Here is a 27975-nt window from a genome sequence, read left to right as displayed (position 1 = left end):
TTTGAATTCACCTCATGGCATAATTTTTGAATTAACAGCGTGCAGCGACTATGATCGAGAACTGCGTTTAAGCTCTTATTCTGTGAGACTGCACAAGCCCCTACGCCATCGTCTTCGACGCACCGTGCCAGTAGCCTACAGCTAGCAAAGTTAACGCACAGAAATGGAGTGCCCTGCGGAGCTGCATCTGCCTCTCCCCGACCAGCCTTAATTAGGGACGACCAGGTAACAATACTGTGCCAAAGCCAAACATTCATAAGATACACTATCGTTCAAAAGTTTCTTTTTTTTTATAGCAAATGGAGGATTCTTTGAAAAAAAGCAAAAAACATACTTATTATTATTTCCATTGGAAAAAACATTATTTCTAATATTGTCAATGACTATATTTCCTTTTCACGTTTCATGTATATTTTAATGGAAAACAAGTGCAAATTCTAAGTGACAATACTGTGCCAAAGCCAAGTTCTCTGCATTGTTTGTCATTGTTGTGAAATTAAACCACTGGTAAAACATTCCGATGGAGCCGCCGGCAATGTTTCAAGTATACTAGCTATAGCTTAACTTACACAATAGTCAGGGGCAAACACTAAGAAGATACACTACCGTTCAAACGTTTCTCAGGGTCACTTAGAATTTGCACTTGTTTTCCATTAAAATATACATGAAACAAGTTTGAATAGGATATAAAGCCAAATAAAAGGGAAATATAGTCTTTGACAATATTAGAAATCATTATTTTTCAATTAAAATGATAATAATTATGTTCTTTGCTTTTGTCAAAAAATCCTTCGTTTACTTTTCTTTGAAAAACAAAGACATTTCTAAGTAAAGTGAAACTTTTGAACAGTAGTATATATCCAAATGCAACAACATTAAGTGCTTTTTCTGTCTTGTTCACTCTGTGTACACCATCATTCACAAACAAAGTGCGAGTGGAAACAAAGCTATAGAAAAACATCACAAGGGCGTTTGTGCACAACAAAAATCTGTTCTCCTGCCGCACGTCACCATGGCATGATTTCACAGCGAGTCTGAATGTCTGCAGTGAATACAGTTGAAGTCCACACCGACAGCCAGCTCATTGTGGGGCGGCCTTCATGTGTCAACCCCCAATGTCAAATAAAGATAGATTGGGTAGGAGAGCAAGGATAGGGAAATTAACTGGAGTGAGACTAGGCCGTAATCACACTTTCCCAGGCCTTGTCCTTGCCTCAACCATAATGTGACCACTGAGGCCTAAGTGGTATTGCAAGCCATGGGGAGAATGAGTCAGGCTCATCTCTTTTATAGTGAGGGTTTTGAGCGGAAGACGTGTCAGCTTTAAATATCACAAAACCAGTCAGTTTTTCTCATAAAAACAATCTTTATTTCTCGAGATTCACTCTTCAAATGTTAACATGGTTTTATTCTGTTAAGTCCAACAGTACAGATGACAACCAAATTAAGTACAAAATCATCCAGTTCTGCCAGGTCTTTTCTCCGGTGAGCTCTTGAAAAGAAACTACCTTGAGATGTCTACTAATGCCATATATATTTTTCAAGAAAAAAAAATCCTGAGATTGAATATCATTTGGCATTCTAGGTACCAGCCCTTAAAGTAAAAAAAAGAGAACATTAATGCTATGAAAGCAATAAGTAACATAATATGTAACAAATTATTTATTACAATATGAGTGCTCTAAATGGCATATCACAAACTAGGCTGTGTTGGAATATATATATAAAAAAAAATCTGTAAACATTTTTATTATTGGGCATTAATTAATATATTAATACTCTAAACATTATTTATGAAAATTAGTAAAAGAAACAAGAAAAATGCAGGAATGTATTCAAATTAATAAAGTGCTGTGAAAAGAGGCAAACCACTAAAATGGTTCCAAAAATAAATAAATTAAACGACTCCAAAGTGATTAGATTATATGAACTCAAACGACTCCAAATTGATGAGATAATATGACCTCAAACCTTCTGTGTACAGTTTGCATTGACAGTGTTTTTGTTTACAGGTCATATACCAGGCAGGCCATTTTGCAGAAGCACAGGAAAATGATTTAAAAAAGTACAAAATCCAGCCCTTAAATGATGTGATATGATATGAAAAATACCATTCTTCCATTAAGCTAATTTTGTCCTTGGGAGAGCAGTGTAATATTAGGGTTCTATGAAATTACTTCTTCCTGAGTTTTGACAAGCCTATACCTATGGCTTACACAGATCCACCTGGAGAGATTTTGTGTTCTCTGTGGCAAACAGCAAATGAATGGAAAGCTTAATCCTGAAATCTTTTTATTTAAATCATGATCTATCACTTTAAGAACTGAAAGCCACCATTCTGTGCCAGACAGCCACTCCCCATACACTACGCCCCCCTGCTCCCAGCACACAAACACACACACACACTGACTGAGAGCTTGGCAATGCAGGCAGCATTTTACATGAGAACTGCTAACATGGCGTTTCTGGGTCTGGGGATGGGGGTTGGGAGATGTCTGCATGGCTGCACAGTGCACTATGGAGGCAGCTGGGGTCTGTGGGGACCTTTGGGATAAACACGAACACCACCGTGTGATGCTGCAGCAGTGTGCCCTCCATCAGCCCACTCTCTGCCAGGGCTTTCTAAACTGGCCCTCCGTCAGCAGGCCTCGGCTTGCTAATAGCATACCTGAGATAGGCAAGAGCTTGCTGGGGCAGCTACCTCAGAAATGCGTGTTATGCACTCGTCACGGAACAAGTGCAATGATGAAAGAGGAGTCTTGAAGTCTTGCAAAATAGTCAGGTTGCAGATATCCTATCAAAACGAAGTACTGACAAATGCAGTCCTTGAGCAGAAAAGTACAGAGTGAGAGTCATTTACAGGGGCAGATACTGTAATTGCTGGTTTTAAATATATAAACCATATTGGTGGTGGTCTGATATGTTATATTTCAACACAGTGTGATAAAAGCAAATGTCACATAACACCTTTAGTATTGCTGAAGCTGACAGAAGCTCTATCAATCTTGTTGGCCATATAGTCCTAGTCCTATGTCTCTCTCAATCCACACATACCTTTCGCTATGCACATTGCTTGCTTGCACATGTGCAGTTACTTGGAAATAATGCCGTCTGACATTGCACAATAGAGTATAGTCTAATTACACCCAGGCTCATATTCTCTGGGATGCAGTAGCCTGCAGTGAAAACGTTCAGTAGAACATTCAGGCCTGAAGTTTACTGTGGCTTTACACTAAGACCCCGTCACGAACGACAGCATGATTTAACACTACATGTGACCGTGTGGCACTGAAATCCTTTGTCCCTGATCCAGATTACTGTTCAAGTCCAAATGAAGCTCTTTACTGTTCAACCCTTCTTTCTGGTTATAAACACACTAACATGGAAACAATACCATCCAAAGAGGCTCACATTATGCAAAACATAATTAAAATTATCCAGAAGTTCCTGCTCCAGGTAGAAATGTTCTGCTGTAAGAGAGATTTAGTTCTGCAGCAAAGAAACATTACTGTCATATAACTATATAGCCTTTTACAGGCAATGTTATAGACAGTAAACAACAATGGAAAAAATGTCACCATGAAGAAATAGGTTAGCTATAGCTAGCAAATATTCTCAAATCCGCAGTGAGAATCTGAGGGGATGTTATTAGTTTGAGGCAGCTATAGCCTATTCATCTGGTTCTGATCCTTTGTCACGGCTCACCCAAACAGGCTTGACATCGGTCTGGACCGAGGGGGACTTTTGTGACGTGCCTCGCTCAGCTCCCTGTCATTAAACGAGGCACTGTGGACTATTTGTGTCCTGAAGCGGATTTTATGGAAGTTTGGTTTCATCTTGCTCAGCGAGGACTTCCTGCGCAGCAGCTTTGATTTGCCAGGGCTGGCACCATCGCACACCTCCTCCTCGCTGTGCAGCTTCAGAGGCCTCAGGTTAGATTGGAGGACTTTTGACAGCCTCCATCGGCTGGGCTCGCCATAATCTACATTCTCTAAATCAGAGTCATGCCCCCCTGAAATATCATATACTTCTTGAGCCACACTTTTAGGTAGATACTGGCACGCTTTCTTCCCACTGTAGTCTCTCACTTCAACATCTGCCTCGTAAGCCCCCACAAGCAACTTGACCACCTCAACGTGGTTGTGCATGGCTGCCAAGTGCAGTGGTGTGTAACCAGCACTCGACCGGGAATTTATGTTGACAGGCACAGCATGCTGCTTAGCAAAGTTCACAAGCAAGGCCAGGAGCTCCTGCTTGCCAAGCTTAGCTGCCCAGTGGAGACAGGTGAAGCCTGTGACAAAGTCCTTCTTCAGGACAAGGTTCGGCTCGCAGGCGAGGAGCCGGTGCAGGCTCTCCCACTCCCCGTCAGACGCACACATCATCCACTCGTGTTCCATAGGGTCGAGGGAGACAGGGGTATTATCGTCGTCCGTGTTCGAGGAGACGATAGAGTCGCTATCGCTCCTTGAGTCCTTGTGTCTCGCGGAGAGATACACCGAGTTTCTAAGCACCATGCTGCGTCGTACCTGGGGCGAGCTGTTCATCATAAGCTCAATGAAATTTTTACGGCTGCCTCGTGGAGTGTTGGTGTCACTCCCGGACATGCTTGTTGTGTCAAAATGTACCTCGTCGCTTCCGTCCGATATATTGGACCCCACACTGCGCTGGGACCCTCGTGATCTTCTTCTCAAAACACCTTTTGTAACAGAGCTATTGTCCTCCTCGTACGATTTATCTTGCCCCTGTCCGTTTTGGGAATACTTTTTAGAGTTGTTGTCGTCCTTAAACGCATCGGTTTCTGACAAAGTCTGATCGGGCTGTGGCAAACCCACAGGCTGAGGAAGGCTGAACATTGTACCGTCGGAAACGGCTGGCAGGGGAGACGCCTCAATTACGGCGATTTTTGGAATGGTCTGGTCGCTCATTTGTAGGCTTTCCTCTGACGACCCGTCCGCCGTATTCTCAGGCGAGCAGCTGCTCTTATTTCCCATTTTTGAAAGATTGTTCGCTTCTGGAAAAAGCAAGGCTGAAGATGCATTCACTCCGCCAGAAGTACTGTCTCGAACGCCTGACCGTACTTCCCTGCCGTTCTCATTTCTGTAACCTGAGCCAGGTGGTAATTCTTGTTTTGCATCATCGTTTCCCGCAGATTCCAATGAGAGCTTAACTGCCTTAGCGGTGTCATTGAGGGTTATTTGAGGCATGCTGCTGTGAGGAAGACTGACTTCAGGCATTTTTTCTGAAAAAGCATCACCGACATGTTCACAATTAATTACAGTAGGCCTACTATGCTCGCTCCTTTCATTGTTGTCACTGTCACCATATGCGGGGACGTTTTCCTCCTGTCGAATCGAACCCCTGTATTTCTTTTTCAAACACACTAATTTTGTCCCGTTCTCAACCTTCACAAATGCAACACTGTCCACGTACATTTTGAACTCATCCTTCATCATAGCTTTCTTGATTGGATCTGTCGATAAAACAGCTTTGAAATGATCAATCAGATCCAGGTTCTTCACTGTACCTCCTCTCTCCATCAGGAACCGTAACACGGTTTCTTGCGTGCAGTCGGACGCCATTGGGTTGTAATAAGCTAGTGTTAATCCTGAAAGCGTGAGAGAGGTCTGGTCATTGCCTCTTAAATAAATTAAATATTTTTCGAATTATTTAAGGGGAAACGTTCGCTCTACGATAACAGCATGCCATCTAGCTTGGATTGTAAGAGGTGGCTTCCACAAGGTACGAGGGTGGCAAAATCTGACAGCATCTCGCCAGTTCGTGGGTAACTAATAAATAACAATCCACGCCCCCTAGCAACCACTTTGCTGAGACGTCAAATTATGAAACTGTGGACCGGAGTTCGCCATATTGGCTCAAGCCATGGACAAGAACGGGGGGAAACGCCTCCTCTGTTGAGCCAAAATGGCGTCAGTTTCACAAATGAATACCACATACAGTTCCGGAACAGCCCCAGAATTGGTTCATACCATTAAAACGAGATAGGTGAATGGGTTATTTTACGGAATAATTGTAGGTCCTTAAAAAATCTAATTCAAATCTCCTTTGATTACATAATTATTATGAAATGATTTTATAGTTTCAGAAACTGCGACCGTTACGTTACACTCGGAATACAGCATAATTTACATAAAGTGTGTCAACAAATCACCTAATGAATCATCTGAACATGAAATAGCACTGCATTCCATTCGTGGTTGGAAGGAAAAGTATCCCAAACTTTCATTCGTTATCATACTCGTCTGTTTGGATTTCGGTTATTTATTTCGGAAATTCCTCTTGATTGTAGGGAAATAAACACAACTACCATGTCTACATCCGACGTTGCGCGGCAAGGGGTACGTGTACAGGTTTTCTAACGTCGTTTTCATTCAAAAAAACTCAATTCAACACTGCAAGTCAGCTAACGTTAGCAGGCAAGCTGGCTAACTAGGGCAGTTTAGGGCTTATTCAAATGGTACCGTACGTTAGCTAGCAAACTAGCAACTTTATCCTATGTGCTGAAAAATTGTATCAGTTACGCCTTGTACACTTCAACTGTTGTGATTAAAGAAGTAAGCAATCAAACTGATACCAATAGCCATCAAATGGATCTTTTTAATGGAATCGTTAGCTAGGCAGCAGATGATTTTGATGGTTTCTTTAAATGTTCTAGATGAAACTTAAGAATTACAGGACATAACAAATGTTACAAACTAGCTAACAATAGTCAACTAGGAAATAAGTAGGCACAGCCAGCATTTTTTTCTGGCCCATGAAGAGTAGACTCGTCCTACAGATATTGCTAACTAAGTAAGTACACAGATACACCGGATGAAGCCAAATTTTGGTTGACCGTAGAACCCAGCTATATTGAGCATAGCTCAACAACGGTGTAAATACTACGTAGACTTTACATCCCCTTGGACCCGATGGGTTGTGTGTCCCAAATCAAGACATGACCTTTCATTCAACTAACGCTGGGCGTGGTTTTGCGAGCATCCTCATTGTTACGTTTTAGTAATCAATGTAGCAAGCTGACTGTTTGTCTGAAAAGTGCATCACGTGAATGGGTACATGACGCCAGTAATGTAATGTATCACTCCGCGAGTTCTGCCGGTACAGATGTATAGAAATCAGAGTTAAACCTTTCCAAGCACGTGCAAGGCCGTAGAAAGTTCGGTTGAATTCATCGAGGTATCACAAAACACTTTACGTCTATACCTTACAATATGCATCAGTTGAAATAGTTTAGTTTTGACTTTATACAAGTATTCACTCAAGATTGCCAGAAACCTTCAAAGGCCTAGAGGGAGGGGGAGGCAATTGCTTGTTTACACCTGATTGTGTGTGTTTGGTCTGAAAACATCTCTCCTGTATTTCCTAAGCAGGACAAGAATGCTCGACCCCTGTCCTTGTCGGGCCATGTTGGCTTCGACAGCCTGCCTGACCAGCTTGTCAACAAGTCAACCAACCAGGGATTCTGCTTCAATATCCTCTGCATTGGTAAATAAAATAGTTATTGATAAGGATTTTAATGCCGTGAGGTTACTGTCTTTAGGTCTAATTATTAGTCATTGATGTGATAAGAACACATGTAATCTCACCTCTACCATGAAACTGTCTGTTTTAGTTTTTTGTCTATTTCACATTGTGGAAAGTACAATGTTGTTGTACATGATTGTTTGGCAAAATTGTGTATCCTGGCACCAGCTATCAACAAAGCCATTCTTGAGCAACAGGAATGTAGACTAATTGAAAGCTTAAGAGTTTGAATACAAAACACAACATTGATTTTTGCTTTGCTGTATCTTACAGTTGTTCATTCGGGAAGTGAGATTGTAGTCGATTCTGCTTTGAAATGCTCTGATCAGTCTCTGAAGTTGTGTCAGTCATTAACCAGCCATGTTTATTGTCATACTAAGGTGAAACGGGTATCGGGAAGTCCACCCTGATGGACACGCTGTTCAACACCAACTTTGAAAACTTCGAGTCGTCCCACTTTGAGCCAAAAGTGAAGCTACGGGCACAGACCTATGACTTGCAGGAGAGCAACGTGCGGTTAAAGCTCACCATTGTCAACACGGTGGGCTTTGGAGACCAGATGAACAAGCAGGAGAGGCAAGAAGAGCTTCTCTCAATATCTACCCATTTAGAATGGCGTCATTCATTGCCGGTACTAGTATTTTATGGGTTTTCCTTTTGTGTTACGCAAATCTTATTGACAAATTGGATCTGTCCTTGTGCTGTAGTTATCAGCATGTGGTGGACTACATCGACACCCAGTTCGAGTCGTACCTGCAGGAGGAGCTGAAGATCAAGCGCTCGCTGCATAACTACCATGACTCGCGCATCCACGCCTGCCTCTACTTCATCGCCCCCTCAGGCCACTCACTCAAGTCCCTCGACCTCGTCACCATGAAGAAACTCGACAGCAAGGTCCGTTTGCATCTCCTGATGTTTGTGATTGTGTGTGTGTGCATCGCTTTGATATAAGTCTATAGATGATCTCGAAAAATAATTCCAACTCGGTAAGCAAAACGGCTTTCATTAACTATATCTGTCAACAACAAAGAATAGCATGCACAGTGTAATAGCAAGCATGGTGAAACCTCTATAGATGATCCTGTAGCGAAGGGAGAGCATGGTCACCTCACCCGGACATGAACTCAGGTCTACAGGGTGCCAAACATGCACTCTGACCGCAGCGCCAAAGAGCCAGGCTTCGATTGCATGGCAGTCAGAGCACATACTCATCTGTATGATGATGATCACATCGTCTCAGTCCTAAGCGCCAGTGCGGCTGATTTACGATCAAGCGTAAAAGGCATATCACCCTGCTGCTCAGTGACCTCTTCTGGCTACTCATGGCTGCTAATCACTAACACTTGCCGACAGAGTGACCTCTATTTGAACTCAATCATACGAGTTATGTTCCCGTATGACCTTTGCGTTCCTCCAAGGGCCGTCGTCTGGCATTGCCATCCCTACCCACAATGCAATCTCATTTGTCTCATTTGCCATATATAATCTTGTCAGCAAAGTGATGGTGTTCCTGGATGGTAGTGAAGATTTGGCTACTTAATAGCCTATAGCCATTGGCTATGTGAGGATAAATGCTTGTATGAACTCTGCTTAGCATTGTTGAAAATATATTTTAGAAGTGTTGCACATGTCAGCTTCGGTCTACTATTGGAGATTTACTGTCAAATTCAATAGATAATATTTTCTAAATGTTGTGTTCCCATACAAATACATGGAAGTGCAGAAATGTAGTCGTTGAAATTTGACAAATGACACAGAAAAATGATTTAGAGGGTTTCATTGCCAAACTAAAAGTAAATTGAACACATTCCACAACCCATATGCAAATACAAGTCAAGAACTTATTTATTACTGAGTAGTAACCAAACTATGCAGTGAGGCCAAATATATATACAGTGCCTAAGTGCAAGTGTTTGGGTGATGAGACCTTCATGATGTTGAGTTAGTTTGGCCTCCTCTCATTTCTCTTTCACATGTTTTGTCAGCCCTTCTTCCTACACAGCACATATAAACAGTTTAGATCTACTTTTTGACTATTTTGGACATAGTCTATTGTTTGTCTTTGTGTAGTTGATATATATATATCTGTGTGTGTGTGTGTGTGTGTGTGTGTGTGTGTGTGTGTGTGTGTGTGTGTGTGTGTGTGTGTGTGTGTGTGTATAGTAGTTTTTTGCATTCTAGCCACCCTTTGGTCTGCATAAATCATGTAAGCCTTGTAATCTTCCTGCTTTACCCCCTTGAGGACCTTTTGTTTGTCTTCAGGGTTCAGATATTATGTGAAATGGCAGCTTCCAGAGAGTTCTGAGGCCTTTGAAGTCCTGTTGGTTTCTTGTGATGGTTAAGTGGGAGTTTCCTGCTTGGGGAGATCTTGGCATGACAGGAGTGAACAAGCCTGAAATAGCAGTGGTGTGACTCAGGGTAACCATGGGTAGGCTAGGCTAGGCTGGGCCATGATGGCTTCCTGCAGCTTTAGTTCATGTTTCACAATGTGAAGTTACTGAAAGTTGTGTCAGAGGTTGAGTTGGGTTGGACCCAGACAGAGGGGAAAACAATAAAGAGCTGTTTTAGTTATGGCAAACTTATTGGTGATGATTTGTGTTGATTATCTGTGCTTGTATGTGACATGGTCCCACTTTGGGGTGGTCTTCATGTTATACTTTGGAATTTATGTCCTGTTGAGAGTTCTGTTTCAACTGCATTCATTTACAACGGAGAAGAATTACATAAATGCCATGCACAGAATTCCCTATTTTGCTAGCTTGCTTTTTTATTATTATGGATGCTGTCATCTTCACTAATGTGATTCCTGATTGCTGGTCTGTTCAGGTGAACATCATTCCTGTCATCGCCAAAGCGGACACCATCTCCAAGAGCGAGCTGCACAAGTTCAAAATCAAGATCATGAGCGAGCTCGTAAGCAACGGAGTCCAGATCTACCAGTTTCCCGTCGACGACGAGACCGTGTCCAAGATCAACACGGCCATGAATGTGAGAGCATGACCTCGTGTTTATTTATCCGGCCTTGCCTTTTCATTCTCCTCCTCCACAGATGGTTCTGTTGTAGAAGTGAAAGAAGTAATAAAGAAGTTATAAAGGCGTTATAAATAACTGAGTGTTTTCGTGACCACTGCATGTTTCTGTGATCAGGGTCACCTTCCTTTCGCCGTGGTCGGAAGCACAGAGGAGGTGAAAATCGGCAATAAGATGGTGAAGGCCAGGCAGTACCCATGGGGAGTGGTGCAAGGTACGCTTCACATGAAACTGGGCTTATGAAAGCCACTAGCGGCTGAAATTATTTGAATGTGTGCTGAACCTGTCTTTATTATCTAAAGGTAAGTGGCAGAGTAAGGTAGAAAAGGGGGTGAATAGATATATGGCTAATGGTTGAGAATAAAATGTATACATTTAGGTTTTCAATCTTTGAGTAGAATTTAATTGTTTTGCTGAATTTTAAACTGACTTGTAACTTCATTGCAAATATATAAAGGCTAAAGTTGATATTTCAGTTGTGATGAAACGTATGGTTGTCTTGTCGCACTCCAGTGGAGAACGAGAACCACTGTGACTTTGTGAAGCTGAGGGAGATGCTGATCTGCGTGAACATGGAGGACCTGAGGGAGCAAACACACACGCGCCACTACGAGCTCTACCGCCGCTGCAAACTGGAGGAGATGGGCTTCAAGGACACCAACCCCGAGAGCAAGCCAGTCAGGTAGGGCCCAGAGAGGAAGCCTGTCAGGTAGGGCCCAGGGCGCAGGTAGGGCCCAGAGAGCAGGTAGGGCCCAGAGAGCAGGTAAGGGCCCAGAGCGCAGGTAAGGGCCCAGAGCGCAGGTAAGGGCCCAGAGCGCAGGTAAGGGCCCAGAGCGCAGGTAAGGGCCCAGAGCGCAGGTAAGGGCCCAGAGTGCAGGTAGGGCCCAGAGTGCAGGTAGGGCCAAGAGAGCAGGTAGGGCCCAGAGAGCAGGTACCTACACTAACTGCGTGCCTTAGAAATAGCACAGCATTTCTATGTCCCACAAACACTAACTGCGTGCCTTAGAAATAGCACAGCATTTCTATGTCCCACAAACTGCTTGCCAGAGGGACCTGAGAAAACACCAAAATCCAAGTTCGATGCTCTGTAAATATTGACACGTACAGACATGCACTTACGCACCAGTTGAAAGTCCAGCCTGGATAATAATTATGTTTTGGGAAGACGATGTTATGTGGATGTGATTCTGATGGTTGGCATAAACGAGTACATGATTGGGGTGTCTTAATACTGTTCATAATCTTAATGGTATCTTAGTATGGCTTAATGGTGAGATTAATGATGTGCTTGAAGTAAGCAGAACATTGTTAAAATTATATTCAACCTCTGTTGAACTGTGGGATACTAGATAAATGATTGGAGTAACTTGTGTGTGGACGAAGTTAACTTATTGTGTGTGTGTGTTTGTGTGTGTCCAGCCTGCAGGAGACATACGAGGCCAAGCGGCAGGAGTTCCTGGGGGAGCTGCAACGGAGGGAGGAGGAGATGAGGCAGATGTTTGTCCAGCGGGTGAAGGAGAAGGAGATGGAGCTGAAGGAGGCAGAGAGAGATGTAAGGGGCCAGGAAATGGAAGGAGTGCACACACCCACATACACACACACGCACACGCACACGCACACGCACACACACACACACACACACACACACACACACACACACACACACACACACACAGACCATACACACACACACACCATACACACACACACACACACACACGCACAGACCATCACACCCATACACACACACCATCACACCAATACACACAGTACACTCCAGCCCATGCACATAAACACACAGAAGACATCTGTAGGCACATCTACACACACATATGCACACTATAGCATTTCATTTTTGATGCCAATGAAATTTTGTTAGGATTCAACATTTATGAGTCTCTAGTGTAACCAAACTCCTCCTGATCTGTCTGGACATAGGATATCAGTGCATCCTATTGCAAACCCATGTCTGGAGCTCAGTTCAAAGTGCTAGACGAGTGCTAGGGTCTAAACATACTTTCCCTTTCTGCGTCTGCAGCTGCAGGGCAAGTTTGAGCAGCTGAAGCGCCTGCACTCGGAGGAGAAGGGCAAGCTGGACGACAAGCGGAGGTCCCTGGAGGATGAGATCAACACCTTCAACAAGAAGAAGGCCGCCGCTGACCTCCTGCAGGGCCAGTCCTTCAACTCAAACACCAACGCCAAGAAGGACAAGGACCGCAAGAAGTAAGCACCTCTCCCCAAAGTGGCAACAGATGTCCCAACATAGTGCCTCTGCTGTTAATAATGAATAGCGGATAATAATAGCTAATAATGGTTAGCCAAAGGCCTGCTGGTTATGTGATCCAGAGTATTTTTATCAAGCAGTGTACCTACATTTTTCAAAAATAAAGGAAGGCGAAAGAGTCCAGCTATTACTACGTTACACCAAATGATGGTGCATTTATACGCCATAATGCATGCTTTGAAAAAAAAGGGACCGAATAAAAACATAAGCATCACAGCTCAAGACAAGAACAGGCTAAAGCAACAGACTTTTATTTTGTACCTTTTTACAGCTCTGGATTCATGTGAACTATGCTGGCAGAGTCGCTCGCTGCACCACACCATCCTCACAGTGGAGACCAGTAATTACAGCTTCTCTTTTCACCTTCATTCATTGTCTTTCTTTGCACAATGTATGTCTATGATATGTATGACCCACACCAGCTGGACTTTTAGTTTACACTACACGTCAGTGAGCACACGAGTGCATGACTACCCCCTTCACTACGGAGACGCCAAGTGAACTTTGAACTCTGTTTTATTGGGTCATTTTTTAAGAGCATTATAAGTGCTTTTCGACTGTTCTTCAAGGTGCCAAAAACTCTCTTGTTAGTAATTGGCAGGAGTATCTTATTGTCCTGTTAGGACTCATCCAAATAGGAGCTGATCATTTCCTACTTAATGATGTTCTTCAGAACTCAGTTTTGCTTCAGCTGTAGTGCAAGACTGAGTGGGTTAGATGTTGTACATTCCCCTTCCGTGTATGTGTCGGTAAAGACCATTCCCCCGACATTTATATCTTTTGTTACATTTGTTTTTTTTAAACACTTATAGCATGTATTTTTATATTATTATATATATCTATTCAGGTGTGGTTCTGCCTTTTGTATACTTGTTCTGAGTCCCAGTGTTGGATGACTGGATGTTTTAATGCATATCAGTGGTTTTGATTACACCAGCATTACTTGTGAGTTAGAGAAGGGTTTGGCAATCTCAGCCAGTCAGGGTTAGTGTGGCTTGAAGGCCCAGAGAAGAGCCTAAAAGCCACCACACGTTAGGATTTCCATGTATTTCTAAATTTGCTGTGAAATTTATACCAGCAGCGACCACCGTTTTGATAAATGCGGTTGATTTTAAGAGCTGAATTAAAAGGAAATCCTGAAGTCGGACTCTCCCTGTACGGTTCATTTACCTCTTCTCCCTCTGGAGGGGCAAAGACTTTTATTTTATTTTCTAGCACTATGCAATAAATAAAGTCGTAAATATATTAATGTAAACACAAATAAATAATGTAACACATTGTTGTATGCCAGGTACTGTTGCTACTATGAGTGCCTTTTGAAAAACACAAAAGTATTACACGTGACATGGCTGCTGGCACTTGAAAATACTTTTTCTTTGGTAGTGGACGTTCATGATGACGATCCTTTTATCGTTTTACCGGTATGTGTATATTTACTTCACTGAAATGTTCACATGATGCCCAAGTTCACTTTTTACAATTTGTAACCACACGTGCCATTTTATTCTTGCATTTGTAGCATGTATTTCATGCATTTTCTATTTATCTCAACTGTTTACATGGGGTTTATGAACACAAAAAGCCAAAATAAAAGTTGATATTAATCTGCTTGTAGCTGTATCTGGTACTGTGTTATTGGATCCTTTCAAAGTCTTGTCTGTCTGTCTATTCTCAAAAAAAACTTTTAAATTATTCTCACACAAGAAAATGAAACAACACTATATTATGAAATAAATGGCGAAGTTAAAATATAAAACTCACTCGTGAATAGTTTATTTATAAATATACAAAAACACACACACACACACACATTAAAACAAACACATGATCAGGGCACTCTGGACTTCAGCACCCTCAATGCAGGGACAATGTCATCCATCCTCTGGACATCTGAAATCACACACACCATTTTTTCTTTTAACACAACATAATCGGAAACATCTCAACCACACTGGAACAGCTGCATGCAAAAGTTTGGGCACATGCCACAATTGTAGTTTCATTTTCCATTTGTCCTATAGAATTTCACAAAAAAAAACAGAATGACATTTAAAGACAAATGTTATTGTATTTGGCCAGGGGTATCCACAATTCACAAAACTGCATGTGTGTCAAGCAGAAAACCCTTGATCAAAATCCACATTAATACAACATATATTTTGAATGAACAGCGTTTCCACATTTATATTCCTATCAATTCTCACTGCGGACTTCCCTCAGCTGGATAACATTGAAGAGATCCTTACCGAGAGTCTGCAGCAGCTCCAGCACAAGGGAGTGGAAAGCAGGAAAGAACTCCTCATGCTCCTTCAGTCTTAAAATAATACTGAAGGAAAGAAAACAGCATGAGCCTCACTTTTATTTTCCCTTCAACTTTGGTCGCTGTACTTCCACATCTCCCCACCAGGGGACACAGTTGAGCTTAAAAACAAACGCTGCCCCATGCCAGCACAACACCTCTGCCGCGTTCCTGTACTATACCTGTCGATGTCATTCGTCTCTAGTAGGCTGTGCATCTGTTGAGTGGCGAAGGCTTCAGTAGAGGAGGTGATTCTGGCCACCTGGTTTACCACCTCACTGGGTGTGGCTTTCTCATCTGCCAACAGGAAATACCCAGAGTCAGCGTCACAAGCATGGAGGAAAACCCTGATAGCCAAACATCTTGGTCAGATGTTTTGTGTCACTCAACTGGTAGAGTAAGGTGCTAACAACACCAATGTCATGGGTTCGACACCCAAACTGATGAATATGTATGCCTGCACATAACCTTTCACTCACCTAGAACAATAACATCTGCCAAATTATAAAATGTAAATGTAGATTCAGTTACAAACTGCTCATTTTTGGAAGGGAACCGTAACCCTAGGAATGTTCAGTGTTTTAAGGTGAAGCTAGGGAGGGCACAAGCACACAGACCGAGGTCCAGGACATCTCGGAGGTTTCTCATGGCGTTGGTCATCTCGCCCAGGCGTGTGTAGACCTCGTTCATGCGCGGGTACACTCCCCTCAGGGAGGAGACGTCGAACAGCTTCTGGAAGTGGGCCACCATGGACTGCAGGGTGTTCCTCGTGGGACTGCAGAGCACCTGGAAGAACCAATCACAAGACAGTTACTGAAGGTGCTTCAGCGGTCTGCAACATTCAGCACACAAAACATCCTTCGTTCTGGAAAGCAGTGATAAACTGCCTAAGAGTTCTCTTGAGAATAGATCACTTAATTAAATTTGGATTACTAATATGGGTGTTTGTGAAGTAGAGCCAGCGGCTAAGTACAACCAGGTATGCCTGGATTTTCCATGAAGCTCACATACAGATCATATATGCATTAACACCTGCCATGTGCTTAAGGGGTAAAAAAGCCTTTAATAATACATCAGTAAAACTGACAGACTCTTTGGCAGTAGACCTAGATCAGAGTGCCAATGATATAAACACTATGAAAGCTCAGTGTGGTATTGTGCATTATGCTTTATTTGATTGGTTGTAAAAATTACATTTTTGTATATATATTTTTTTGTAATTTGCTTTGCACAAAAGTGTCTGCCAAACACCACAGCCAAACTCATTTGTTGCCGTAGTAACGGGCCTTATCTGCAGGGGCGGTCTCCTCCAGCAGCGTGTCCACCAGGAGCTGCAGCTCCTCCACCCTCACTCCCTCTGCAGGGGCCCGCTGCTCATCACAGGGCTGCCAGGGGAGGAGTCTCTTCACCAGTTTAACCAGAGAGTGGTGCAGGTCCTGACGTGTGTATATATAGAGATAGAGACACACACACACACACACAAACAGGTACATACAAACAAACTAAGTCAAGGTACAGGAAGTGATTTGTCTTAATAATCTGGTACATGACACACGACATTAGTAATACAGCTTCACTGACTCGGCACAGTTATCTCAGTGCATCTGTGTGTGTGTCTCAGTGCATCTGCTCCTTGACTGTGTGTGTATGTGAATGTGGTGTGTGTGTGTGTGTGTGTGTCTCAGTGCATCTGCTCCTTGACTCTGTGTGTGTTTGTGTGTGTGTGTGTGTGTGTGTGTGTGTGTCTCAGTGCATCTGCTCTTTGACTGTGTGTGTGTTTGTGTGTGTGTGTGTCTCAGTGCATCTGCTCGACTGGGCATGGTACTGCGGTCCACCTGCTCACCTTCAGAGAAGCTAGCTGCTCCAGCCAGACCTCCAGGGTGGGCAGGATGCCCTCGAACTCCCCGGGCAGCGCGGCCTGGTCTGGGTTCTGCCGGTTGGGCCTCTGTTTCAGGAGCTGCAGTGGGGCCCTGGGATTGGTCAGGAGCACACTGACATCATGGAGGACCTACAACAAACAACAACTAGCACTCAGATGTGTCTGATACGATATTGAAACAGTCAACAAGTACAGACTGCAGTTAGTGTGTAGAATGATTTGGTCAGTGGTCTATGTAGTTTGATAAACAAGGAAAAACTCAAACCTTCTCCAGTCGAGTTGAATCTGTGTTTCTAGGCCTGGTTTTCAGGGCTGGTATGAGCTGATTCACATCTCGTACACCCAGTTCCACACAGGCAGACTGCAACCACCCGGCCAACAAGCAAACAAATCAATACGTAAACAAACAGGAGTGCTGTTAACACTGACTGTAAGTGACGTGAACGCTACTTACCTTGAGAAAAGCACGACAGACAGAGGCCTGCATGTGGTCAATGTTCTCCACCTCTGTGGCCTCCTCAGTCTTGGAGTCCTGAGCAGACCTACAGATTGGCAAACACACACAGACACGGATACGCAACATTAGGAGAGAGCTCAATACCAAACTCTATCACCAACGTGGTTGGCAACATTCCCCGTGTCTTTGCAAAGTTGACTATGGCAGCTTGAACAACAGTTGTCACGGTATTGAAGACAGGATCATGCTTCATGTGACTTGTATCAATCAGCAGAAATAAAAACCTGCTACTCTAAAGAGTTGCCAACGAATGCTGAACTTCCTGAGATGCATCCAATCATAAACCATCACTTGTATTGTATAATACCAATGCAACACCCCCTCCATGACCCTGACCTCCCCTCCCGCTCTTGACGTGCTTTTATTAAAGCCTTGCTATGGTTGGTTGCTTTGTGAGGCTGGAGTAAGGCCCTAGCGGCCAATCAGTCCCTACTTGAAGTTGGCCTGCTGGAGGACCCGGTCCATCCTCTTCAGCTGCTGCTTGAAGGACTTCAGCTCCTTCACTGTGGGCCTGGAGGAACACAGAGGTCAGAGGTCACACAAGTGGCATCATATTCCACAATAGCAGCCAGCAGGACAACTCATTGGATATTTACCATAGCAACCAGCAGGACAACTCATTGGATATTTACCATAGCAACCAGCAGGACAACTCATTGGATATTTACCATAGCAGCCAGCAGGACAACTCATTGGATATTTACCATAGCAACCAGCAGGACAACTCATTGGATATTTACCATAGCAACCAGCAAGACAATTCATTGGATATTTACCATAGCAACCAGCAGGACAACTCATTGGATATTTACCAATGCCATCCTCTCTAACCTCTCACTGACTTTCAGTTTATTTACTGCTATAAATCAGGGGCCGTATTCACAAAGCCTTTTATCTTACCACTAGGAGTGCTCCTAACTCGCGCTAAAACCTTTTACGTAGGAGTAATTTCTTAAAAGTGATTCACAACGGCTCTGAGACCTACTCATACTAAGGATAATACCAACTCCTAAGCTTAAGATAAAAACTCCGTTGCTATGGATGACGTCAATTCTCATGCACGAGTTTAGAAGGGGTGAGGACGGTGATTGGTTGTTGACAGGCTCTCTCATTAAAAACTCATTTGTGACGTCCCTCTAACAATCCCACTATATCAACTGAAAATAAGAGAATAACCTAGGCTTCAAATTAAGTCATATTAAATAGTTATGGACAGTGCAGTTAGCAGAATGCACACGCATGATGACAAGTTTGTGCATCCAACGGGAATGACACTTTGCACGATAAGATAATTAGAAAGCGATCAATATATACAGTACCTTGCGTAAGTATTCACCCCCTTGGATGTTTTACCCTTTTATGGCTTTTATAAATCAGTCATGGTCAATATAAGTTGGCTTTTTGGACAAAAAAATTCACAAAATAGCTCTCTTTAATGTCAAAGTGAAAATATATTTCTACACAGTTATGTAAATTAAATACAAATATGTAATGAAAATAAGTGCTTGCATAAGTATTCACCCCCTTTATCACCCCCTTTATATAGACTGACCTAATTCAACAGAGGTCCAGCCAATTGGTGCTAGAAGTCTCACAATTTGTGTAATGGGGGTCAGTGTGCAGTGAATGTGTCTCAAGTGATTGTAGTATAAAGACACCTGTGTCTGGAAGGTCCATTCACTGGTCAGTATTCAGTAATCAGTATTACTGGCTACTGTTAAACCATTAAGACCCAAGATCACTCTAAGCAACTCAGAGAAAAGGTTGTTGAAAAGTATAAGTCAGGGGAAGGATACAAAAAAATGTCCAAGGCACTAAACATCCCCTGGAATTCTGTTAAATCCATCATCAAGAAATGTGTAAATGTGTAAATCTGCCTAGATCAGGCCGTCCTCACAAACTGAGGGGCCGTTCAAGAAGGAGACTAGTAAGATAGGCCACCAATAGACCTATGACTACTCTGAAGAAGTTTCAAGCTTCAGCAGTTGAGATTGGAGAAACTCTGCATACCACCACTGTTGCCTTGGTTCTTCACCAATCTAAGCTTTATGGAAGAGAGCCACTGTTGAAAAAAAGGATCGACTACAGTTCGCCAAAAGGCATGTGGAAGTCTCCATGGTCAAGTGGAAGAAGGTTCTGTGGTTTGATGAGACCAAAGTGGAGCATTTTTTCAACAGTGGCTCTCTTCAATGAAGCTTTGATTGGTGAAGAACCAAGGCAACAGTGGTGGTATGCAGAGTCTATCCCATACCAGCTGCTGAAGCTTGAAACTTCTTCAGAGTAGTCATAGGTGTCTTGGTGGCCTCTCTTACTAGTTTCCTTCTTGCATGGTCACTCAGTTTGTAAGGACGGCCTGATCTAGGCAGATTTACACATGTGCCATATTCCTTCCATTTCTTGATGATGGGTTGAACAGAATTTTAGGGGATGTTAAGTGCCTTGGACATTTTTTTGTATCCTTCCCCTGACCTGTACTTTTCAATAACCTTTTCTCTGAGTTTCTTAGGGTGATCTGTGGTCTTCATGTTGTAACAGTAGCCAGGAATACTGATTACTGAATACTGACCAGTGAATAGACCTTCCAGACACAGGTGTCGTTATACTACAATCACTTGAGACACATTTACTGCACACTGATCCCCATATCACTAATTGTGAGACTTCTAGCACCAATTGGCTGGACCTCTGTTGAATTAGGTCAGTCTATATAAAGGGGGTGATAAAGGGGGTGAATACTTATGCAAGCACTTATTTTCATTACATATTTGTATTTAATTTACATAACTGTGTAGAAATATATTTTCACTTTGACATTAAAGAGAGCTATTTTGTGAATTTTTTTGTCCAAAAAGCCAACTTATATTGACCATGACTGATTTATAAAAGCCATAAAAGGGTAAAACATCCAAGGGGGTGAATACTTACGCAAGGTACTGTAATATGGCAATTGCATGTAATCAAGGCAGTAATAATTAAAGCACCCAGCAAACTGTTAGGCTATTATATTTCCAGCCCTTGACCACTTCAAATATCAGCACATACGGCCCTTCAAGCCCTCCAATCTTAATTGATCAAAGCGAAACGAACGTGATCCGTAGCCTAGGCGAAAGCCTACTGGTCCCAGGACCAATAGCCACTGTCACCCCAGCGGCATCCAGCTGGTAAGTTCTCAAAAACCTGCGACCGCTCTCCGTTGAAATGCACGAGTCATCGGTACATCCAGGCCACGGTGGACAAATTATTGTAATGTGTGTCCCGTCACTGGACATTCCTGCGATCGCCATGGAATTTACTTTGATATTGTGTAATAGGCGATTGTCCAAAAGCAACTGGATAAACTGTTGGATGATGTGGGGTCTACAGTGCGTTGATAGTGTTACGATAGGCAAAGATAGATGCAATTACCGAGACAGTACACTACCATTTTCACATCCCATACACCAGGGGGAGTGCCGGTTTACACAGGCTGCTCATTGGCTGAGCGAAAAGAGGCAACAGGTGATAATGGCTCACCTGGGAGCACTCAGGAGAGCGGAGTGGAATCACGTAGCAAGCAGAGAGAGACGGCCTAGCTCTGACGCCGTAAACTCAACTGCGGGACTTATTTGCCTATCGGACATTTCGGTGCGTTTGTTTCTTTTGGTTTTCCTCCCTACTTGTGAACTCTCCACGCATAGCGGCTACGACGGGGCTAGTCGGCGCCGGGTCATTCATCTGGGCTGGCCAAGCCTTATACCAAGGTAAGCTGGCAACTTCCTCTGGCACATCCCAGACACCTAGCCTCGAACACCGCTGACTAACCAGTCAATGCAACGCATATAGATTAGGGGATTCTCCGGTAGACAGTGGGATCCAGATATAGCCTACCCCTAGACTACGGTTGTATGTGGAGGGATAGCTGCTATCGGGAGGCTTTCCCTAATAATAGTTTGATGAATTAAACGGCTGACTGATGATTCCCAGTGTTGTCATTTGCGTTTTCCGCGAAGCCAAATAGGCTTTCTTTATGTTTCCAAACATTTCACTTCGGGACACATCGTTGTTTAAAGGCGTCATTGCATCCCGCGCTAATTCTACGACAATATTAATACCTTCACGGTTTAAGCAATGTCTTTTATCAATTCCAAGTCGGCTGCAGCCATCTTACGATTTTTTGTGAATAGGTCTTAGTGATTTAGGAGTCGTCATGAGGAGTTTTAAGCTGTCCTAGACTTAGGTGCTACTTTTAGGGATAAAATATTTTGTGAATTGCTCTTAGTAAAAAAAATTAGGAGTCCTACATTTAAGACTGACACGCCCATTATTTTTAGGAGTTTCTCCTAAATTCGCCACTTATGAGCTACTTTTAGCCCTAAGATTCTTATATCTTATAATACGGCCCCAGATATGTCAGGTAGTGGCTTTTATGTGTATTTTTTTAATACATATCAAATTTCCTAATAATTTTGAGTGCCGATGTCCTTTAAACAGATCTTACTTGCCATATTTGTCCCAAGTCCCTGCAGAGATGTATCGTTGCCGTGGTAAATCTAAATGATCATGATATTTAATGATTTAGGTAATATTGCCAAAGCCAAATCAGCTAGTAACTAGGCAATCTCCACCAATCCAGGGCAAGATGTGTTTTACACCAAGCTGTTGTGTTGGTGAATCAAGAACGTTTGAGCACAGTGGCACAGTGTGAATGCACAAGCCCAGCCTAATGAGCCAGTACGCACCTGGACTCCAGGTCCTGCTTCAGGCTCTGGATCTCCCTCCTCAGCTCCTCTCTCTGAGCCTTGGTGTCTTTCAGCTGCTCCTGGTAGGACTGCAGGGGAAAGGACAGGCTGATGAACAAGTCTTGATCTGTTTCAAACCTTTCAAATGCTGTAAGCCAAACTTGAAGTTGAAAGTCTGAGCAAAAAGCTTGATTTAATTAGAGAGGAGCACAAACATCCACTCTTTAAATGCTGATCAGGTGCATGAAGAAGAGACTCTGCAAACCTAGCTTACTCATACAAAGAAACACATGCTTGCTTAGAGGCGGATCGATACAGGTAAACAGTGACAGACCTTGAGTAAGGCTTTGTGGCTTGAAGAGCTGTCTGAAGATGTCTTCTCATGCTGGGCATCTGAGGAGTCACTCTCTCTGGGCTCCCTAAGGGTCCTGGGTGAGGAAGGAGGGTCAAACATGAGTGGGCAAAGCTCCAAAGACTATGAAAAGATACTAGTCAATGACGAGTAGATTGAGTACTATTGATATTTTATTATGTCTCGGTGCAGACTCACCTCAGTTCATTCTGTAGCTGCTGCATTTGGGACTCATAGACATCGATGACATCAAGAACCCTACAAGGACAAAAGGTTAAAGAACGAGTTGAGGAGGTGATGCACAACTCAAATCTTCCCATTTAAAATCCTTACTGAAATCTTTTCAATTCCTTTAAATACGTGTACACATTTAATATACATAATGCAAAATTATTCAGAGTCGAGGAAAAGATGGAGTCCATCAAGACAAAAGTTAGGAATAAAACAAGACCAAAGTAAATACAAAGAATATTTACACAATGCAATGACTTTTGGTATGAAATTCCTCCAGAAGCATTCTGATATGCTGACCATGATTGACACGACATCAGAGCCATACTAGAACCCAACCCAGAGAGTAGTGTACTTACTGCTGGTCAGTGGGGGAGTGTGTTCTGGCTGCTCGCTTGTGGATCTGCTGGAAGGCCTGGTTCTGGCGGTCCACCCTGCACTCCTCCTCCTTCACGGCGTAGTAGAGCTTCCTCTGCAGCTGCTCCGTCAGCGTCGCCTCCTGGGACACCTTCTGCTCCAGCGCCTCGCAGCGACTCTGATGACCCACAGGCCCAGAGCAGCATTTACTTCAGTTTTAGTTTATTATTTATCTATTTTTTAATGTAAGCTTGTTTCACCCAAGACTGCCTGTTGATTACAAATTAAAATTTTTATGGAGATCTGGTCACAATGGTACCTCATTTCACAGGCCCAGAGCAGCACTTACTACAGGTTTCTTTATTACTTATCTTTTTATTATTTGTATTATAAGCTCGTTTAACCTGCCTGTTTATTTCAAATCACAATTTTTAAGGAGATCTCACATTGGTACCTCATTCCACAGATCAACATCATTTAGTTTTTTTCTTCTACGTTTCTTGCCTGAGACTGCCTTTTTTCAATTTTTAAGATCATTCACACACATCTATAGTGTCTTGGCATGGTATCTTGGTTGCCAAAACAAATGCCAGTGCACTAGATAGGAAACTTCAGGAATTCTGAGCATTCCGGACTGGTGTACTTTGCTCATGATGCAAACGACTAACAGCCCAAAAGCCACAGGCACCATCCCAGGAAAAGCATGTCAAGTATGTGACCTAACAAACATTCCCTTTGCTCTTGAGTCCTGAGGCGCGTGACTCCAGACTAATTGTGATGATGAGAAGTGCATGACTGCAGGGTGCGGTGCAGTAGGCTACCTCAGCCTCCTTCTTGTCCTGCTGCAGCTGCTGGAAGACTCCGTGCTGCTGGGAGGCTTTGCTGATGTAGCGGTCCTCCAGGTCCTGCACTTTGCCCTTCACGCCATCCAGAACCCCCTCCAGCTCCAGGGCCCGCTGGGAATGCCGTGCTGCGCGGTTCTGGTGCCGCTGGACCTCCTCTCTGTCGGGGTCGAGGACAATTTAAGTCATTTCAGTTCAGTATCAAACACACTTCACTCATTTGGTCCACCCTATGACAACCAAAGATGCCAGTGATGTGAATTTGGAAGAACAACAGCTAATATGGAAAAATATGATTGATGATCAGTTTATATTATGCACACATATAAATAAAATTATGAAACTATTGTACTTCCATTGATCAAGAACATAGAACAAATAATGAACTGTCAATTATAATCTCTTTTAAAAGATCATCCTGCAGGTATAAGACAATATCGATACACTATACATTGTTTCTCCAAAAATAGTGTATCGATTTTATTTAATAGTTGACATGCTAAAATTCATGGCCGGTCCATTTTAAATCGTAACCCCTGTATCATGACACATATTGTATCGTTAGATTCCTACCAATAGACAGCCCTACATATGAGATAATTTGCCTGGGTTGGTTTAAGCCTCTCATGCACTACATCGCTAGCGCCATCAGATAACACCTGTGACAGGTAAAGCGCGTGGGGGAATGTGTATTAGTATGCGGCGCTGGCCGGTGGGCCGATGACAGGTGCGGGGCACGGGTCACGCCTGAGGGCACATTAACCCTGGGTCCACTCAGCCTGTGTGCACGTGCACTATCAGGTGACACCAGGTGTGCAGCAGCAGAGGAAGCCTCAGAGGGCCTACATTATTAAGCAGAGAGGGATATCAGTATGGATGAGGATATGCATTTAGATGAAGGCATCACTGCTGATTAGGTTACATATGATGATATTACTATCAGGAGGGTTATATACTTAAACGAATTCCCCAATAATGCCGGGTGTCAGATTACATTTTTAATATGATATTGTAACGGTGTTAATTATCGGACGGCGTGTGTTATCAGCAAACATTCGCGTTGTCATGTGAATACATCATTAAACTAAAGTTATATATTGTTAATCCATTATTAAACTTTTAATGTTTGACACTGTCCGTAACTTGGGTTGGGTCAGAATCATTTTTTTTGTGGTGGAGTTCTGTAAGAGTGTAAGAGTGTAGAACAGGCTGGATTGCACAGAGAGGGTGAGGTGGCTTTACTTGAGCTGGGTGTTGGACTGGATGAGCTCCTGAATTAGGGCCTGTCTCCTGTCCGAGTCTGCCAACATGGTCCGAAGCATGGCCCGGATGTCAGCAGCCGCTTTCTTCTCCAGAAGAACCAAATCTAGCCAGGATTAAACCTCAAGATTAAACAGATATCTAAACCATCAGAGATTATGCACTATATATAAGGTGAAATATATTTTTTTAAAATTAGGTAGAAATGTGCAATGGGCACTCAGTCAGTCATGGCGCAAACTATATCTGAAATATATATATGTGATATAAAATACCACACATTTCTCAACATAGAATTAAGTACCTGACAGGTTCTTATTCTCCACAGGATCAGCAAACTGAACAGGTTTAAAGCCATGCCTCTGCAGGAGTTTGTTAATATCATCCCAATCAGACAGTTCCCGCTACATTTCAAAATAGAGAAGAGTACATCAACATTGTGCATTAAGTTACAAATGCAATGTAACAGCAACGCAAGAGAGAAAGACATTAGAAAATCTGTTCTTGATATAATTTCTACCTGAAACTGGCTGTATGTCCACAAATACACGTACGTTCTGTCCCTGCTCTGAACTATAGAATTCAGGCTCGTAAGATCCATTTCCCTTTTCAAGCTGAATCAACGTTGCAGAAAAGAAAACATGCACCCAATCACAAAATATTACAACGAATGCCAAATGAAACGCTAAAACGTGAGAAAAAAGCTACAGTGCTCTTGTCCTCTTGCGTCCATCACTGTTCTGGGCTTTCCCTCAACTGTTACTTAACCCAGAGCCCTCAAGTAAGCAGAGGTATCCTGTTTCAACGCAGCTTGGCAGCAGCTACTAGGTAGCATCGAGCAAATCAATAAGTCCATCTGTGCCATTCAAACACCGACGTATTCCTTACCTGCTCCATTTCTTCTTTGACTGCGACGAAGGCAGTGGCGTCAGTGACAGTCCAATCTTGTACCAACACCGACAACAGCAGTTAGACTAAATATTAAGTTAACTAACTAGCTAACTCAATAATGTTTAATTTCATTCAGCCACGAGAGGCCAGGTATATACTGACTGATTGCATAGGAGACGTTAGCTAACTTGCACAATATAATCTTACAAGTTAGCTAACGATAGCAAACAAGGTGTCAGACAGTTAGCAGCAGTTAACTTTGGTCATATCTTATTCGCAAAACCTGCTATGTTTCTTTTCAAACTACCGAAAAAGCCCCGACCATGCTTTCAAATAATTATAATATTATTTTGTAAGTACAATTATCACACTCATTATTTCATTAATATCTTATTCGCGCTCTCAGTTTCAAATGGCACAGCACTTTACACGAATATAACATTCAACATCCGGTCAACTGTAAGATGTGTAGAAAAACTTCCGGTAAAAAGTTGATACCATTGAGTTTTGTCACCACTAGGTGGCAACATATGATATATTAAACAGAACTTGGGATGCTGTATGCAAGCAACTTTGAGAATCAGAAAAAAATCTTTTTAGCAGAAATAAGTGTTGGCCTACACTTCTTTTAGATAAAATCAAGCAGGTCTACTGTATTTCACAATCTCAACATCCCATAATTAACAGCAAGCAACTAGAGTTATATGGCCACTACAAATTAATAATACCTGCGTACATATTGGGTGTTTACCATGCCAATTTCTCTTCGATGCTGACATCAGAATTCAACAGCCATTATTTAGACCTCGTCTTGGTCTGTGGCATGTCCCACAGCTTCATACTAGACACATACAAATACCTGTGGTGCTCAACCAATAACATTATTCAGAATATAAACATAAAAGAATAAGACAGTAGCTTCAACTGTCATTTTTAATATAATTAATATTTAATATATAAATAATTCAGCAGAGGTTAGAAGCAACAAAGTTCAAGAATATCCTCAATGTCCTTACACTTAATTTCCCTCTCAGATATAGCCTACATAAATCAGTGTCATCTGAGCTCAAATTATTCCTCCTCTTGCGTTCCTTAACATTCTGGAGAGATATGAAGCAATCAATAAACGTTACAGGTATCCCACTCTAATAAGTGTGTTTAACCCCTAAAAGCTATAAGTTTGTTATTAAGAAATTTTATTTGCCTAACCACTGCATTGTTTTATGTAAAGTATACAGGGATTTGCAAAAAAAATAATGCAGGGCTTGGTTAAATGCTTAATCTATACTCAGTTGTACTTAAAAGCATCTGTTGTGTATTTGCACTTGCACAACATACATTAAATAAAAACTAGAGTAAAGTTAACGATGCCTTTACTGGATTTCTTTTAACACGTTACAAGCATGAACCTTCTGCTGTAGTTCAGAGTATCAATCCACGCTCAGTACTACATCAATGGTATCACATAATAGAAAAGTAGTTCCTATAACTTTAAATAAAAGTAGTTCCCATAATAGATATTTATGTGAACATAACAGCATCACATCCTGCTCCATCTAGTGATTCAAAACTCAATAGAAATACTCTCGTGTGCATTTGGGCGAAGATGCTAATCTGTGCCTTAAATCATTTCTCCGTGAACTTTACGGAGCTTGTGACATTTGACTGCGCACCTAGAGGACAGCCATGGAGTATAAATGGTAACCCCAGCTCTGTATCCAGCATATGCTTATGAATAAAGATGGAGAACCTCTGTCCTTAAGTGTGTAAGGA

The 27975-nt window shown here is 42.5% G+C and overlaps 3 protein-coding genes across 3 annotated transcripts; 1 reads left to right on the top strand and 2 right to left on the bottom strand.

Moving 5' to 3' along the window:
- Nucleotides 1-3701: 3701 nt before the first annotated feature.
- On the bottom strand, nt 3702-5579 carry LOC308362663 (uncharacterized protein; the record flags this gene model as incomplete). The annotated part of the gene is made up of 1 exon (XM_080835392.1): nt 3702-5579. The coding sequence occupies one exon, from the start codon at nt 5577-5579 to the stop codon at nt 3702-3704; it is 1878 nt and encodes a 625-aa protein (XP_080691518.1).
- A 648-nt stretch (nt 5580-6227) lies between these two features.
- septin10 (septin 10) lies at nt 6228-14415 on the top strand. Its single transcript, XM_080833960.1, has 10 exons — nt 6228-6356; nt 7389-7503; nt 7923-8118; nt 8250-8436; nt 10369-10530; nt 10690-10786; nt 11086-11254; nt 11992-12124; nt 12611-12795; nt 13128-14415. Exons 1-10 carry the CDS (start codon nt 6327-6329, stop codon nt 13141-13143), a joined length of 1290 nt encoding a protein of 429 aa, XP_080690086.1. The 5' UTR covers nt 6228-6326; the 3' UTR covers nt 13144-14415.
- Nucleotides 14416-14684: 269 nt separating this feature from the next.
- Nucleotides 14685-25912, bottom strand: cep70 (centrosomal protein 70; the record flags this gene model as incomplete). The annotated part of the gene is made up of 17 exons (XM_080835391.1): nt 14685-14746; nt 15103-15182; nt 15338-15452; nt 15773-15941; nt 16442-16591; nt 16999-17163; nt 17300-17395; nt 17489-17576; nt 17985-18062; nt 22270-22358; nt 22604-22697; nt 22820-22879; nt 23212-23387; nt 24031-24211; nt 25294-25417; nt 25616-25715; nt 25832-25912. The coding sequence occupies 17 exons, from the start codon at nt 25910-25912 to the stop codon at nt 14685-14687; spliced, it is 1908 nt and encodes a 635-aa protein (XP_080691517.1).
- Nucleotides 25913-27975: the final 2063 nt, after the last annotated feature.

This window comes from Sprattus sprattus, assembly GCF_963457725.1.
Source record: "Sprattus sprattus genome assembly, chromosome: 3".
Classification (NCBI taxonomy): domain Eukaryota; kingdom Metazoa; phylum Chordata; class Actinopteri; order Clupeiformes; family Clupeidae; genus Sprattus; species Sprattus sprattus.
Note: the sequence above shows the minus strand (reverse complement) of the source record. Positions and strands in the feature narration are given on the sequence as shown.